General features: G+C 39.4%; 1 protein-coding gene across 3 annotated transcripts in view; it reads left to right on the forward strand.

The window, feature by feature from the left end:
- The first annotated feature begins 5,275 nt into the window (after positions 1 to 5,275).
- Positions 5,276 to 18,455, forward strand: part of NBEA (neurobeachin) — a 796,980-nt gene continuing 783,800 nt past the window's right edge. For all 3 annotated transcript variants that reach the window (XM_084879290.1, XM_084879291.1, XM_084879292.1), the window contains exon 1: positions 5,276 to 6,002. In XM_084879290.1, coding sequence (XP_084735416.1) covers positions 5,739 to 6,002 — 264 coding nt within the window. In that variant the 5' untranslated portion in view covers positions 5,276 to 5,738. The remainder of the gene's footprint in view (positions 6,003 to 18,455) is intronic.

Here is an 18,455-nt window from a genome sequence, read left to right on the forward strand (position 1 = left end):
CCCCATGTCTCCCCATGTCTCCCTGCGTCTCGCACCACAGCACAGCAAACAATCTCAGCTCTGCAAGCAAGCCAGCCTCACTTTCCGACCCGATGGCAGACAATCTACCCAGTGTTTCCCAAACTTCTCTCATGATGAGAATCACCTGGTGGAGTTGTTAAAACACAGATTCCTGAATCCCAACTAAGAAGTGCTAAACTAGAATTTTTGGGAACATATAGGTAAAATTGTATACTTAACTAGTGCTCTAAGACAGATGTTATATACAGAGCACTAAGTTAGGTATGCAATTTTACCTATATGTTCTCAAAAATTCTAGTTTAGCACTTCTTAGTTGGGATTCAGGAATCTGTGTTTTAACAACTCCACCAGGTGATTCCCATCATGAGAGAAGTTTGGGAAACACTGATCTAGCCTCTCCCCAGAAACTGGATTTCAGAGAGATTGGGCGCTTGTCTCTCTTCCGGTTGAAGAAAGCACTGCCCTCAGCCAGCCTGGATCCACCGCCAGCCCATATAGCCTCCGCGCCCCCCTACATCCGTTTTTCAGCACTTGTGCCCTGGATTCTCCTCTCTTTCAGTCTAGTTCTAGGGCTTCCTCTCAAACCAGCTTTCCCTTGGTTTTTGGGAGATAGACGTTTGTGTTGTAGTTTTTTTTATTGTTGTTTGTTTTTTTTTTTAATTGTTGTGCACGGCCGCCATCTTCGTTCCTCTCCATTGTATTGATTTTTGGTGATCAAACTTCAGCTCCCTCATATTGCCCTCTCCTTTTGAAATATTACATGAAAAGGGAGACCACCTTTTCCAAGACTGAATTTTCAGACTTGTGATAAATAAGGTGGACTAATAATGCAAGTCTGCACAATGAGTTTCTAACTGGCCTGGAAGTTCTAGTATGTGATTGCTTCACCCCTAGATTATCATTTTCAGTGGGAGATGCAAGTTTTTTTTTTTTTTTTTAGAAAACTGAACTGTGGAAAATGAGCTTTCCTCAAATTGAAGCCACTTTTAAAATATAAAGGTCTGGATCAAAAGAAAAGGAATATCAAGTTGGAGTCAAGATGATCGGTAAGGTGAGAGTAAAGACTAATTCCAAAGATGGCTTCGCTGAAGAGAAAGCATTTTAAGAGTAAAGAAAAATCTTGTCAGAAGATCCTAGAAAAGATCTAAATTTAATTATCAGTTAATAATGTTATCCATGCAGAAGTGTGTACAATAACACACAGATCTTTTTTATTTTATTTGTACCTTTTGGCCTGGGATATAATTTTTAAATGAACATTATCTGTACCAGGTTCATTAAAATAAACAAAATATTTTTAAAAGTTGTATTAATGTTTTTCCTATTTCTTACTGTACAGAAAGAAAAAGAAAATGGCTTAAACAAGATTTTTTTTGCACAAATTACTGGAAATTATTGTTTGTACATAGTACAAATAAATTTTTTCTTCAGTACTGTACAATGATGATGATCATGACTTTGGTGCACTGGAAGTTACTGAGGTGTCTTCTGAATTAAGGGTTTAATTAAGGCAAAAATATTTCTTACTCAGTGTTCTGTTTTTTTTTTTTAATGTGATATTTCTCTATGGTGCTTATATATGACAGTTAACCAATCATGTTGACTAAGTGGGAATGCCAAAAATTTAAAATGGAAAATCTGAAAAGTAAATTAGATTTAAGTATATATGCACATTTCTGTACTTTATATCTCAAAATCTATGTGTAAAACCAATTTTGCAGATATGCTGCTGCTTCAGAGCAGCATGTTTAGAAACAAAGTAAAACATTAGCAACAGAACAAAATATGTGGTGTTTCAGATGACAAAAAACTTTATATAAGAGGGGAAAGGGACCAAATTTTTTGAGAACCTACTATATGCCAAACATAAATCATTACTATGATATTGTTGAAAAACCATGACCCTAAGCAAAGCAAACCAAACTGATTTGATTTGGATTACATTAAGAGGGGCTATAATTACAAAGGATGAAAGTTTCCCTCTTTTTTTTACTGGTCTGAACTTACCTAGAGTTTGGAGTACTCTGTTCAGATTAAGTTTAGAGGACAGTGAGAAACCTGCTTTTTAGATAACACATGAAGGAAATAGGAATATTCAGCCTGGAGAATTGCTGTTCTCATTCATTAATTTTTGAACACGTTTATTAAATATAAATTACATGCCAGGCATGGTAGGTATTGAAAACACAAAAATAACTACAATTGTTGCCTTTTCCAACAGTCAAAGAAGGAAAACATTATTTATTTATTGACAATTGCTACTACATTAATTACCTTAAATGTACAGTATTAGATCCTTTCATCTTGTAATCCTGTGAATTTCTACTTTGGGTTGGGTAAACTAAGACTTTGAAGAGAAGTCCTTTGGCCCAGAGTCCACACAGGTAAGTGGATGGTGGAGCTGGAATTCAAATCCAGGTCTTAGTAAATATGGAGCATGTATTCTCAACTATATAATATTGTCTTTTGAAGCTCAGATTCATGGGCTTCTTATTTTGAAGAATTGACCTTTGGAAGTATGGATATGCATCTATTAAAGCAAACATGTATACAAAATTAATATTCACCACACAAAATATACTGTATGTTTTTAATATAAAGACTTAAAATGAACATTTTAGGTAATTTCTATTATTTTATACCTATCTTTTATTTCAAAATATTGTTAATACAAATGTTAAGTTAATTGTACATATGCAGGGAAACAGGCTTTGTATGCTAAAAGGAAACAGACCTGCTGTCTTTTTCTAAACTTTATGTTTGGAGATAGTATTGAAAACATATAACTGCAATTATAAAGACTGGCACGTGGTTTCAAATTGGTCTTCCATGTATTTATAGGTCATTTAACACATTGTGTCTGTGTACTAAAGGTAGAAGGACACATATAATGTGTACTGGCTGCTGGTTGAGATTGTTTTATTAAATTTTACTGCTGTTAGTGAATGAGGAGACTGAGCTCAATAACTTGAGTAGACTGCATGGGTAATAAGTAGTGAGAGTGATTCCAAAGCTTATACACTTTCCATAGTACCACACTACCTGCAAGGAGCTGACAGTGTACTGTATAATTCGTTTAAATTGGTAAACTCTTTTAATTGCCTTTGATGTTGAATTAAACCCCAGTTGTTTTCATGGAAAATAACACAATAACCTTATATAATCCTACAAAGTAAAAGCCTAATATGCTAAGTGTCCAGTCACCCATTCAACCAATCAAAGTGTAATATGCTAATGATATGCTAGGACTGCTCAACCACTGGCTATGACGTGCACTGACCACCAGGGGGTAGACGTTGTGACTGATAGGTTATCTTGCTGCTGGGGTCTGGATGATCAGGACTGAGTGAGACAGGCTGGACACGCCCTCCCATGGTCTCTCCCTGGCTGGCCAACCTCCTGCATCCCTCTCCCGCCCTGATTGTGCACAGTGGGGTCCCTTAACCTGGCCTGTGCCCTCTCACAATATGGGACCCCTCAGAGAATGTCAGAGAGCTGGTTTCAGCCCAATCTCACAGGCCAGCCTGAGGGACCCCACTGGTGCACAAATTTGTGCACCGGCTCTCTAATAATACAAGAATTATCTTTGTCTCATGTACTCAAAACTGTAAACCCACTTTTGCCCTACTCTGAATATGTCCAGTGGAATGACAAAAGATAGTACGATGATCTTTCAGTATAGACTTATATATTTAAGATAGATGCCATTTTAAATTTGCAAATGAAAATAGCACTGGTAAAAGTAGAAGATATATATTTGGGACACACAAGTGCTATAGGTGGATATACACATTACAAGAGTTTTCAATTGTATAACATATCTAAGTCACACTATTAAAAGTTTTTGGTTTTGTAAATTTTTCACACATTTCCATTTTCCAAATCTTCCATTCTAGCATTTTAAAATTAAATGGCATTTAACTTTAATAATGTACCAATTGCCACTTCTTTCATAAATTTTTGCTAAACTATTTCAGTAACTCAAACTCTCCAGTGCAAATTTAAACACACACACACACACACACACACACACACACACAGTCTAAGCACTGGTTTTGAGGAAATTTGTTATACTAGTATATGATGTATTCCAATTTAGAATTTTACCATATTCCAATATCCTGGGAGTTAACTTGACTAGCTAGTCCAATATAATATATGCAATAACAAAACAAATTATGAAAGGTTTGTATATTGACAATTAAAATGATTTCATATATCTAATATTTCTAGCAGCTTTTAATATATTGGAAAGGGCATACCTCGTGAAATATTAAAGTAAATTACATCATTTCGAGGAAGAAAATGACAATCATACCTATTTAGTTTTAATTAAATACTAGGGCAAGATTACTTGTACATTTTAATTTTTTAACTAAAAGTATTTTTTTGCTTCTATACTTGTGAAGGCAGAGAGATATACTTTTATCACAGACCAACACTGGCAGTGAGAATTACCTATACTTTTAGGTAATGTCGAAATTGTCTGAAGGGTACAAGCCTAAGAAAAAGGGAGGCATCATCATTAACTGGTATCATACCTGAGGATCCTTAGAGATTTTAAAAATAAGGTATTTGTAGCTTCCACCATATTACCGCACAGTGTGACAGGGTGCATTCTTTTTAGGCCAGGAGGTGAGTTCAAGAGCTGTTTGTTGTTCAGAGCTCCGTCCAGAGTAAATCACCGTTTGACAAGTTCTAATTTAAGTTGTACCTGTGTGTGCAGGTGTCAGCCTCTTTCATAGCTGCAAGAAAAGACCCATTCCGATTCGTCTGTATCCTTCTCCGACAACACAGGTCTTTCCCCACAGTGGTGTGTTTCTGCTTCGCCAGCCGCCTTTGCTTTGGATATTGCAGGGGCAGGCCTGCGGGGAAGGGCGCAGCGGGCGGCAGTAGGTGGGCTGGCGCTCCCTCCGTCAGGAGCACGCGGTGCTGCCTGGCTGCTGCGGGGTGCGACGCCGAAGAGGAAGACGGTGAAGCTCCCAGCAGGGGGGCAGGGGAGGCGATGGCAGCGAAGGCGAGACGCGCCCTCAAAGGTGTCCTTCCGGCAGGGAGAACTCACCTCAGGGAACAGCTACAAGGAAGCTGGCGCCAGGGCCTGGCCGCGGTCCCGGCGCACCTGGTCACCTGTCCATCCGGCGGCGGCGGGCCCTGGGGCCGGGCTGGGGGGGGCGGGCGGGGGGACTGGCTGGGCCGGGAGGGGGGGGGCGCCCGGCTCCGCCCCTCGGAGGCGCTGCGCAGGCGCAGTGGCCCTACCGCAGGCAGGGGGCGGCAACATGGCGGAATGAACGGCGACGGTGGGGCTTCACAACAACAGTGGCGCCGGTAGTGGCGGCTGTAGCCGTGTCCGCAGCGTCGCCGCAGCCCGGGCTCCAGCAGCGGCCAGCGCCGCGGCCCGCAGGGCGCCCCGGCCTTTCCGGGGGGGGGGGCGGCGGCATCTCCGCCAGGCGCGGCCGGGCCGGCGGCAGGAGGGGGAGAGCGAGGCGGCGGCACAGCTGCTCCGGAGAGCGGGCAGCGGCGCGGCCCCCGCCGGGCATCAGCCTGAGGGGAACCACCGCTTCGGCCGGCGGGGCTGAGGCGCAGGCGGGAGCGAGCCCGGCGTCGGCGCCGGTGGATGCTGGGCCTCCGAGGCGACGCCGGGGGGCGGAGGACGCGGCAGGTGTAACGGTGCCGGCGGAGGCAGCGCCTCTGCTTTTCCCTGCTCAGGCGCCGGGCGGATGGCGAGCGACAAGCCAGGCCCGGGGGGGCTCGAGCCTCAGCCCGGAGGGCTCATCGCCGTCGGGGCCGGAGGCGGCTGCGGGGGCGGCGGGATGGGCGAAGCCAGGGGCCCGTCCGCCTCCGGCGCGGTGGTGCTGCCCGCGGGGATGCTTAACCCCTCCGTGCCGATCCGCAACATCCGGATGAAATTCGCAGTGTTGATTGGACTCATACAAGTCGGAGAGGTCAGCAACAGGGACATCGTGGAGACGGTGCTCAATCTGGTAAGGGAAGAAGCCCGCTCTTGCCTCCCAGCCCCCACAGCTCCCTGCACCGGGGTCGCCGCGCTGCGCATCCCCGCGGGTCGGGATCGTCCAGCCGGTGCTGCCGGCGGGTGACCTGCCAGCCGCGGCCCTAGCCAGCCGCCTCCTCGGCCTCCTCGGGTCCTCTCTTGCCACCTGAGCGCAGTGTCCAATTTAATGACTAGCAAATCGTTCCTTTCCGTACAGGTTTTGGGTCGACTTGAGAGTTAGTTGGGGGGAGAGGAGGCCTCCCTTTCTTTGGATTCCTTTCGCTCACGCAGTTAATTGTCCCTGGGGTCGCTCCGCCAGGAGGAAAGCCGGGTCCCTAGAGTCTGAGCTCCCCGGTGCTTCTGAAATGCGAGGAGCGCCTGAGCTCGAACTGGAGCATCTGGGTGTGATGTTTTCTAATGACGATGGAGTGTTGAGGCTGTGTCCCCCGACCTTCCTCTCTATTAGGCAGCCTTTCTTTGTAATGTTGTTCTGAATGTGCCCACCTCTTTAGTTGTGTGTGTGTGTGTGTGTGTGTGTGTGCGCCTGTGCACGCGCGCGCGGGTATTCACTTGCGCCCCCACAACATGTTAAAATGTGAGGGCACTAAATCATACAGGTTGGTTTCTGTGGTTGTCTTGGCGTGGCATATGGATAAAGATTAAAGAAAAGGTGCTACATGCAGCCCTAGGTTTTTTGTTGCTGCTGTTGTTATGTGTGTGTGTGTGTGTTATAAGAAAGCTTTACTGCAGACTTAGGTTTTACGCTATCTACTGAGGCTAAGAAGCGTTCAAAATATTAGGGTAAGAAATATATTTCACATAATTAAGAGCAGTTCATTTTTCATGTTTTATAAATGCAGTTTTTTGTTGCAGCAAAGCTTTTCAACAGTTTCCTTTACAGTAGTATTTGACATTAAGTAGGGTTCAGTTTTGAAAGGCAAGACTTAAATCAGGAGCAGCCAGCTGACTATTGTATTTAATGTGGAGTCACAGCAATAGAAACTGCTTGCAAGGAGATTTTATGACACCCAGGTACTCTGATTTTTCAACCCATTATTTTTATTTGGTTTATTGGAAAACTGAAAGGATGCTGCAGCTATAGCAGTAGTGCCATGGATTAGATAATGTCTATAGTTTATGCACCTCTTAAATTCACAGAGAAGTTAAAGCTGTTTTTTTCTTTTCTTTTTGCTAGTGTTCAAATCTAAGATAGGAGAATATCTGTCCTTGTTTTGTTATGTTTACTACTGTTTAAATACAGACCACTACTTTCTATTTCTTTTTACCCTTAAATATGTCAGTTGTAACTTTGGGTAACGTTGTAAGTTTGAAATCAGTTGTAAGTTTGGGACGTTACCACATTGATATAACCGGATTATTTTTAAAAACATCAATAGAAATATTGAGAGTTTTAATTTTAATCAGCTGCAATTAGGAGGTTAGTACATGTCTTCTTTAGTTTTCCCTTTTAAAAGAAAAGAGGTGAGATCTCAAAATATGTTAGTATTTTAGCAGGTACTGTATTCTATAACTTTATTTCTGTAAACTTAAAAGAACACATTTATAGTGTTTTTCCAGTTTTCACCAAACCAATACCAATTTTACTTTAATAGATGTGCTATTAGGTTATTTTAACAACTGGTTACATGCTTACTTAATACATTTTAACGTGATAAGAGGCAATAGAGCCCTCACAAGCTGGAAACGGATTTGAATGGGTTTGGAATCTGCAGCAGTAGCAATGTCTGCTAGATCAATCCTTAACAGATGGGGTTCTATAGATACAAACTAGATTAAGAAAGGATGTGAAATATTTATTTTGAGGTTAAAAAATGCATTTAACTCTCTTCAGTGCAATAAAAATCTCCCATGAAGTCTCATATGCAAACATTATTGTAGAGATTAACTTGTACTATTAAGGTTTAGATTAATCAAAAATAAGTTAGCACTGAAATGGTATATCCCCAAATCTACTTATCACCTTGTAACTGCATTGATTTTTGGAATAAACAAAGTTAGGTTTAAAAGTTCTTCGTATGTGTTTAAAGAATATAATGAATCTTTAAATGAAACTTTTGGGGAAAACAAATGACAAAAGGAGCTGTTTGCTATTTAAGTTAATTATATTGATTGTGGAAAACATATTGGTCATATGAAGGGTCATATTTTTTGAATAGTAGGTTTAGGTCTTTATCTTTCCAATATATTCATGATGAAAATGTCATGTGAAAACTTAAGCTGATTCTGAAAATATTTGGAAATCTTAGGAATTTAAAAATAATTATAAAACTTAATTCTATTTGTTTAATAAGTATAATCTTGTAAAATCCATTTAGGACACTCAGTGATTTGTTAGAGATTGAAAACCCCTAAAGTGGGGTTCTCTCTAAAGTGAGTTTTTTTAAAAAAAATCTTAATTTAAAACATTAAATAAAAATGATAAGTAGAAATAGAATAATATTTATCATGGCCCTTTATGACAAAAAAAGAGAAAAACTAGTGAAAATTAAAAACAGTTGAGTTTCTGCCTTAAACAGTACTCTTTTCTCAGTCACCTCTTAAAAATACTTTTCTTTCTATTTTTTCCTTATACATTCTTTATATATAACATGAGACTACTAATACTTGCTTTTTAGGTGCTGTTTCTCACATGTCTCAAAAATTATTGATAAAAGTTTTGCAGAGTAAAGTTTAGGCATGCAGCAAAATATGAGAGCTTCTTCAACACAGCGGTGGCTATAATTTTTTGCTTCTATTAAGGTGGAAATGTGTTTTCATTACTCAGGTGGATTGTGGGTGTTTGTTAAAAATTTTTATATGTATATAGAAAAAATGAATAATTTCCATTGTAGATGGCTGTATTTTTCATAAAAATATTATCACTGACTTAAAACATTTATATATGGGGTGGATAGCATCTGAAAGTTGAGTACATTGGTTTGTAAATGATGTTACTTGAGAGCATATTGTCAAGGATTTTGCATTGTAGCTTTACTAATGAAAGAAAAACTGATCATCAACAAACTTTGATTTAGAGAGGAATTACTTAATGTGGTAGTATAAGTGCATTTATAGAAAAAAATTTGACTGTTTCAGTTATAAAGCAGGCATGCTACATAATTCATTGCTTCCTTAACATATGTTTTTATAAGGTTTTTCCTTCCTTGAGGTAAATGCTATGTAAATATCATGTGTTATTTGTTTATAATATGAAAGTTTATTTTTATCAAACATTTTAATATGAGCATATTTTTAGAAAAGATAAAGTAGAGAATTAATATTTGCTTAATGAAAGAATGCACAGTGGGAATTTTTGAAATAGCTATCTATAATTCTATAGCATTTAATTTGTAGATATTTCCCCCCCATGAATTACAGTGTGATATATCAGTGTATCCTTATTTGTAGAAAATGGTCATTTTTTTCCCCATTTAAGTGGCACATTCTATATTGTATTAAAAATATAACAAGACACTTTCAGGGGATTTTGTGGGCTAAGTTCTTCTTTTTTTTGGCATATTGATAATATATTTTGGTAAAAAGGACATTTCTAAGTTATTCTTCTACCTTTTTTTCTTGGAGTTTATTTGAAGCTTGATAATCAGAATAATTTTCAATGAAAAGATACTTACAATTTTATAAACAAAAGTATGTTCTGCATTTGAACTAAGTTTATTTTAAAAATATGAAGCATTTTGGAATCATAATCCTTAATATTAATAAAACCACATTTATTTATATTAAAATAATTTCTTGCATTTTACTTTATGTTGACATGTAAGCTTTTCATATTAACTTGAATTATATTTTATTCTTGCTATTGGGTGTTGGAAAATGGAATTAAAATGCATATGTAATTATTGAACTTTCAGAATCTTGAGTTCTTTGGTTTTCCACAGAATTACTAATTTTGTCATATAATGACACTTAAGTTGCAAATATTCTATAGCCAGTCTATAGTCAAGTTTTATTACTTTTAAATAAGTACTTTGTATATTGCTAGTTTTTGGCAAATTCGGTGCTCTTAATTAAATGTATCTGTAGGATCTCTCTGCTTTTGTTATATTTTCTCCAATACAATGTAAAGAAATTTATTGGTTCTAGCAGACCCAACCCCCATATTGGTTCCCTGATGTAGCTGTATTATACTAGTAAAATTCAGTCGTCTATCTTTTTGGCTATTTAAATATTATTCTGCATAAGTTTTATAGGTTTTTTATTTCTTGCCTATACAGCTCATATGTTACGAAGATATACCTGTCACTCTCTGGTATTATGGTTTACAGGTGGTTCCCCTCCTATGCTGTGAACTCCAAGAGGACAGGAACCTATCTTATATATATTGATTCTTTGTATTTCTGGATTTTGGATAGGTTAATGCATTTTGAGTATACAGGATAACATTATTAGGCAGAAGATCAGTTTCTGAAATTCTGTTCAACTGTAGGGACCAGACCCAAGATCTTTAAATAAATTAGACTCATGTCAAATTAATATATTGTTTATTCCTATGACTAGAAATGTGTGTTGAATATGTATGATGTTATTTATATAGTCATTATTATATATGTAAATGTTATTTTAAATTGGTATCTTGCAAAAAGTAGGAATCTGATAAAAACTTTTCAGTAAACCTATGTTTGTCAAATATATAAGGACATAACAAAGATTGTATTATTATTAACAAAGAATACATAGTGCATTGAATAGAAATTTAAAAAATGATGGTTAGCATTTGTCATATTACCGGGAATAGTGGATATCTCTTATTTTTGTCTATCTAGCATAATGGTAATGAAATGGGGAGCCACAGGGACAGTCCCAGGACTTGTGTTGGAACTCCTGTTAGCACTGCTGAACAAGTTAACTCATTCCATAGTTGTTGATGCCTGTGTTAGAATTTGACCAAAAGTGAATCCAAGAGCAAGAAATGTGTTTATGATTCTGCTTGAGAACCTGAAGTTCTCTATGCCTATAGTAATTATTCATCAAATTTTCTCTTTTAAAGCTTATTATTATTGTTGTGATTAGCTTGAAGTCTGTTTAAATTGGGTTTTTGTTACTTATAAATGGAAAGGATACTTAGAAGTGTAGACATCAGTAACTGGAAATGGGACATTGTAAGGAACAGGCCTTAAAGGTTGAAATATAATGCAAGACAGCCAGGATGTTGCTTTCTCTACCAATTCCTCTTAAGGAATTATAGAGCAGCTGTTTTAATTGTCACCTGTGTTATTTTTGCTCATGAAACTACTGAGACTGGACCTTTAGTGATAATAGAGTGTTTGGGGCATGTCTCAGGGCCTTTAATAATGCCTTATAAGAGGAATTAGCTTTGGTCCAAGCTGGCATGCCTGAAATTATAGAGGGAAGAGAATATTGTCTTTCCAACTAAGAGAGGCCCTTTCTGTCCTCATCGGCACCATCCAAAATAGTAGAGAATCAGAATACATACCAAGAACCTTGAAAAGCCCTAATTTTTGATGAGTTTAAATTAGAACCAGGTAAAGTTTTGTCTTATAAGCTTCTCCCAAGCATCTCAAGTATATTTCCAACTTCTGACCAGAGTAACAATCCAGTTACTAAAGAGCTTTGAAAAGGGTGCAACTAGGGAACAAATGTTAGGTAGAATAGCTGTGTCTGTTACACAGCTTATTGTTTCACATTGCTTCCCGGAAAATAATTAAGCTGAGGGTTAAGGGGATGAGTCCTGTGAAGGCCTGTTGCTTTGAGACTGAATATTGCTAGGAAACTGGAAAGGTGGCAATTTAGATTCATATACTGTATCCTGACAAGATCTCTGTCTTTGTTTGCTAATTTAACCAGTTGCCCGAAGTAAATTGATCAAAAGCTTATTAAGCTTTTAGAGAAACTATTTCCATGGTTAACCTCAAGCCAGATAAACAAAGGCCTCTATTCTTGTATTTCAAAGGCAGTTCTCAGGAGGAAGTTGGCTGCTAAAGCAGTACAACTACCCTGTTTCCCCAAAAATAAGACAGTGTCTTATATTAATTTTTGCTCCCAAAGATGTGCTAGGTCATATTTTCAGGGGATGTCTTATTTTTCCATGAAGAAGAATACGGTACACATTTATTGTTAAATGAAAATAAAAGAAATGTATTACCTGTATACGGTATGGTAGTACGGTAGTTGTCAACACAAACCAGACAAACTGTGAATCCTACAGTATCAAGAATTTACTCATTTATTCAATGACAATCATGTCATCATCTTTTGGAACATCATCATAACAATCCAATTCCTGAATTTCCTGGTGAATTTCTTGTGATTCCATTTTTTTCAGAATCAGTGGACCAAATTTCTCATGTTTAGCAATAGCACTGTCTATATGTCCCAAAGATTTTGGATAGTTGTGTTTTCATTGTCATTTGTTTCCAGGATGTTTTTTATTTCTTCTTTGATTTCTCTGGTAACCCAGTCCTTGTTTAATAGCATACTGTTTAGTCTCCATGTGTTGGATTTCTTTGGATTATTTTTATTGTAATTAATTTCCAGTTTTATGCCTCTATGATCTGAGAAGATGCTTGATATGATTTCTATCTTCTTGAATTTGAAGACACTTTGCCTATGTCCCAACATGTGGTCTATCTTTGAGAATGTCCTATGTGCGCTTGAGAAGAATGTATATTCTGTGGCTTTAATTCCATCTGATCTAGTGAGTCATTTAGGATTGATATTTCTTGCTATTAATCTCTCCCTTAATGTCCTCCAGCAGTTTTTTTTTTTTTTTTTTTTTTTTTTTTTTTTTTTTTTAATGTATTTGGGTCCTCCCATATTGGGTGCATATATGTTTAGCAGGGTTATTTCTTCTTGTTGATTGCTCCCTTTAGTATTATGAAGTGGCCTTCATTATCTCTTGTTATGTCCCTCACTCTGAGATCTAATTTGTCAGATATAAGTATTGCTACCCCAGCTTTTTTTTCATTTCCATTCGCCTGGAAAACCTTTTTCCATCCCTTCACCCTCAGTCTTTGTGCATCTTTTTTTCTGAAGTGGGTTTCTTGTAGACAACAGATATATGGGTCTTGTTTTCTTATCCAATCTGTTACCCTATGTCTTTTGATTGGAGCATTTAATCCATTTACATTTAAAGTTATTATTGATGGGTACTTATTTGACGCCAGTTTTATTCTATACCCCTGTGTTCCTTCTTTGCTTTCTATTTCTTTAATTTTACAGTAGACCCTTTAACATTTCTTGCATTGCTGGTTTGGTGAAGATAAATTCCCTTAGTCTGTTTTTGTCTGTGAAGCTCTTGATTTCACCTTGCTGGGTACAGTATTTTTGGATTCAGACCCTTCCTTTGCATGACTTTGTATATTTCATCCCATTCCTTCTGATCTGATAAGTTTCTGTGGAGAAATCAATTGCTAGTCTGATGGGGGTTCCTTTATATGTAACTTTCTGTCTCTCTCTGGCTGCTTTTAAAATTCTTTTTTTGTCGTTCCTGTTTGCCATTTTAATTATAATGTGCCTTGGGATTGGTCTCCTGGGGTTCATTTTGCTTGGGACTCTGAGAGTATCTTGGATTTGTGTGGGTTTTTTCTTCTCTGTCTCAGGAAAGTTTTCTGTCATTATTTCTTGAAATACGTTTTCCATGTCTTCCTCAGTTTCCTTTCCTTCTGGAATCCTTATTATTCTAATATTGTTTTGTTTTGTATTATCCCAAAGTTCCCTTAGACTTTCCTCCTGCTTTTTAATTTTTTTTTTCTTCCCCAGAAGCTGCTCTAATTGGGTATTTTTTTTCCATCTTGTCTTCTAGCTCACTGATGTGGTCCTCTGCTCCTTCTAGTCTACTCTTGATGCTTTCTATTGAGTTCTTTACAGTAGTGATGTCATTTTTCATTTCTTCTTGGTTCTTCTTCATTTCTTCTTGGTTCTTACTCATATTGTCAAATTTGTCTTCCATTCTTTTTAGCCATCTTATGATCATTACTCTGAATTCTTGCTCTGGTAGGTTGCTTGCCTCTATCTCATTTACTTCCTTTTCTGGTGAAGCCTGCTTTTCTTTCATATGCGGGCTGTTTCTTTGTCTCCCCATGATCTCTCTTTTTATGATGTCTGGTTGTGTAGTTCTCTCTCTCCTGCTTTGATTTAAAGGCACAAAATACAACACAACCAGGTACAACACACAAGGCACTGAAGAGAAATGTGTTTCGATATTAATAACCACCAATAAAGGTGACTAGAACCCAGCTAACAAAAACATACAATCAAACAAAAATAATAGGCAAATCAATCTTATTAAAAAAGCATACAACTTCAGTATAGTTAACATTCAACATACAACTTCAAAGAGAAAGAGAGAAAGACTTTTTTTGTTTTGTTTTGTTTTTAGCACAGCGCAATAGCACTGTCTTTAAATGAGTACTTCTTGTCAAGGTAGCCTGCTCGCAGTGCATTTGCAGTGCAACTGTCAGTGATTTTCTCTCATGAATTCTTCACCCAAATCACAATTTCTTGCATTTTACATTTCACAAAGTTTCCATGCTGATTTCTCTCCATTCTATTTTCAATGTAGTCATTACTTTCCATGCGCAAATTGTCTTTGAATGGCTTCTTTATTGCAATATCAAGAGTCAGGAGATAGGCCGTCATTCCTGTGGGAATCATTATCTGATCTATTTTTCTTTCGTGAAGAAATATCTTCAAGTCTTTAGCCCATTGAGTGCTGGCTGCATCCCAGACTAGCAGACCACTTTGGCTCCCTCGCATAACAAGCAACAGCATTAAATCGACCCACTTCCTTATAACTGCTTGTGTGGTCCAGTTTCAAGAATAAAAATGCCCCAAACACATTCAATCTTTTCCTTCCTTAGAAATGATTAAAGGTGGGATTTTAGTGCCATCCAGACGAATTGCCAAAATACAGGAAACACATGCACTTTCGTAAGCAGTGGAGGGAATGTACACTAAGAAGGCACCCTGCTGTTCAATTGTTGTTGAGATGATTGGCCCATAAAAACTGCAGTTTCATCCATAGCAATCATGTTGGAAAGATTGTATTTAGAGAAGTCAGCATCATCAAGTGCTCGCCTAATAACTTGAGTATCTTCCAACCTAAACAATGAACTTCTTAAAGACAGTTCACTTTGCTGAAGGAAATTGTCCAGCCATTGTTTGAAGTCCTCAGGGGCTATGTCAAACTGTGGTGCCATTGCAAGAGCAAATTCTTGAATCTGAATCCTATTCACAACCAAAGCCTCTGCTCTCCTGTCAAGAACCCATTCACAGATCAGGTCTTCCAGCTCGGAAAATAATGGTTGCGCTTTTTAGCATTTCCCTTGTCCACTTGTTCAATGAGCTTACCATACTCTGCTTGCCATTTTCAGACCAATCAGATACTCAACATCTTCTCTTTGCAGAAAGCAGTAAGATTTTGGCCCCAAGAGTATTCCACGATTCCTTTCTTGTACTCCACTGAGTAGCTTTTTCTTTTTGCGCTCATTTCTAGGGGTAAAAAAAAAAAAAAGAAATTGGGGTATCAAGGTGGGGGGAGTGGGATCACTTAAAATGACCCAGGGGGGATCTGAGGGGGGAATCAAAATGGCACAGGAGAATCAGAGGGGGGATTACCATTTTAGTAACCCCATTTGATCCTTCTGTGTCATTTTGATTGCCCCCTCTGATCCTCCTGTGTCATTTTAAGTGATCCCCCTCCCCCAACCCCTGTGCCACTGAACACCTTCACCAGACATCCCCCCTATCCCTTTATCAGACATTTACCCCCTGGGGCCTGCCTGGGGACTGTCACTGGGCTTGCTGGGGCCTGGATCTGGGCTGGAGCAGGGTCTGCCACTGACTGAGAACCTTCAGTCATCATGAGGGGGGGCGCGAGCATCAGGTAGCGACACCAGAGACAGACCAGCACTCACCACCTTCACCGAGTCCTGTCTGCTCTGATCCTCCTGTTCTTATACACGCATCTGCCAAAGTCTCCTCCTCTCTCCCGCCCTGCTCTCACTGCTCACTCTCACCTCCGCTCCGCCTCCACACAGCAGTGACGTCAGGACTCCGCGTAACGTCACTGGTTGCTAGATGCCAGTCGGGGCGGCCCTAGCGACTAGTTTACGGTAAATTAATTTTCATTCTGAGACACAGCCTAGGGGGGCCTTATTTTCGAGGGGATGCCTTATATTTCACTCAGAAGGAAACCTGTAAGTAGGTCTTATTTTCAGAGGATGTTTTATTTTCGGGGAAACGCAGTACTAGGAGGAATATCTAAGGCCATAGAAGGTAATGGATAAGGGAGGTCTTTTGAGATGGTAATAATGAGTACTTCCAAATTGACTGACGAAGGAAGTCCATTTCCAGGACAAGGAATTTTTGCTACTCTCACCATTATTGTATGGTTGGTCTGTGCTTTGAATCAGTGATCATGGTTTGTTTTACCCTTTTCACTCTTTTAAGTAGGAGTTAAGTTCTTTTACTGTTATATATTAATTACTAGTGACCCAATGCACGGGTTCCTGCCCTTTGAAAGGAAATTAATTAGAAGGTAGCCTGCAGGGCGGGACTGGGTAAAATGGGCTGGACATGCCCTTGAGCCAACCTCCCAAGGTCCCTCCCTGGCCGGCTGCACCTAGGGCGGCGCCATGGCTCCAAGGGCTTCTGTGGAGTGAGTGGAGTGGCAGGTGGGGTCCCTCGGCCTGGCCTGTGGGAATCCAGCTCTCTGACATCCCTGGAGGGATCCCGGAGTTTGAGAGTGCACTCTGCAAAGTTCCTGTCATACAGGGTGTGGAACGCAGACACAAGTGTGCAGTAAACCAGATTCTGAGCCAGTAGTGCCCCAGCAACAACATAACCTATGGCCAAAGGTGGAATCGTAGGGCCCTGCAAGGAATTGGGTTCCCTCCTCTCTGATTTCTGGGTGCATCTCCTGAAACCGCCACTGCCAAGTCACTCCTGTGTTGAGCATCTGCCCCTTGGTGATCAATGTGTGTCATAACTACCAGTTGGACGGACACTTATCATATTAGCTACTACACACACACACACACACACACACACACACACACACACACTTATATACACACACACACACACAATTACATAGGTATATTGTCATATTATTAGGTATCATTCAAAAATAATTTAAATTTGTCCAATTGCTCCTAGCTCAAAGATTTTTCTTTGTCTTTCCTCCTTGCCTTAGTGAGATGATGTGTGTGTGTGTTTTATTTTATTTTTTTATTGTGCCTAAGATTAATATTGCTAAACATGGAAGTTTAAAATGTGTTACATATATGGAAAGAAGTGAGTTTATAAGGCAGATGAGCAGCCAAGAATTAGAAGGTTTCAGATTTCTGTTGGTTTCTGATGCTAATAGTTCTAGACTTTTTGGTACTTTGTTGGGGAGTCATTTCTTTTTAATTCTTGTTTACATGGTTTGGGATTTCCCTGAATTCCTTTCTGCTTTCCTGGACCAGAATCAGAAACTGGACCTGGCCTATCAATAAAAGATATTGGTTAAAAATGTAGCTGCACATCTGAGACAGCATGATAACTTCTTTCATTCTGCTAGAGCAGTGTTTCTCAAACTTTTGACATATGTGTACCCCTTCTATAATTTTCATAACACTGAATACCCTCGTACTCATGAGAACGTAGAATTTGGTGCAGCTAAGCATGGTGCAGTGCATATCCCCACCAAACTCCTGTGCAACGCATACCCCCACCAAACTCTTCCCGTACTCCTGGGGGTACACGTACCACACTTTGGGAAACACTGTGCTAGAGAATAAAAGGATGCTCACAACTAGAGTTGCTAATATGTCAGAATGTAAGTTTAGATTTGATTGGCAACCTGCCACAATTAATGCAGAGTATGCTTGAGAATGAAGTTAGCAACAGAGGCAACTAGAACCAAGAGATAGATTGACAATGGTATTTTTGGAGCCTTTCAAGTTAATTATATGCCCAGACTTTCCAGTGTATTAAGCTAATATGTTTTGAGTTGGGTTGTATCCATTTCACTCCCATGATTCTGTTACCGGAAAGGGGACCTGGCCCTGAGAGGGTCTTGTTAAGGTCGGTTGTGTCTGGGTTCTTGACTTCTTGCAGGAAAAATTTCACAACATGAGTCTGGGTGACCATGAAGAAACATTTATTAAAGCTGAGGACTGTGAAACAAGAATGGGCTTAGCATAGAAGAAGCAACAGGAAAGCCTATGCTGAGCTGCCTTAGATTTCTGGGAAGTCAGAGAAAATGGGGCCTTGGCATCAGGTTCAGGGGTTAGCCTGGGATGAGCTGCTGCTGCCCATTGCACCTTTAGTTGCAAGCCTGCTGGAGTCCTTTAGGATTTAGGAGATGTATGCCTGTGGGGGAAGAAGTGGGAGAAAAATAGGGAAAAGGTAATTGCGGGGACTGATACTCAGAGGAAGAGCTTGCACTAGGTCTTTGTCTTGAGGCTTTATCTCTTTC

This window comes from Pipistrellus hanaki (assembly GCF_964339955.1).
Source record: "Pipistrellus hanaki genome assembly, chromosome: 3".
Lineage (NCBI taxonomy): Eukaryota > Metazoa > Chordata > Mammalia > Chiroptera > Vespertilionidae > Pipistrellus > Pipistrellus hanaki.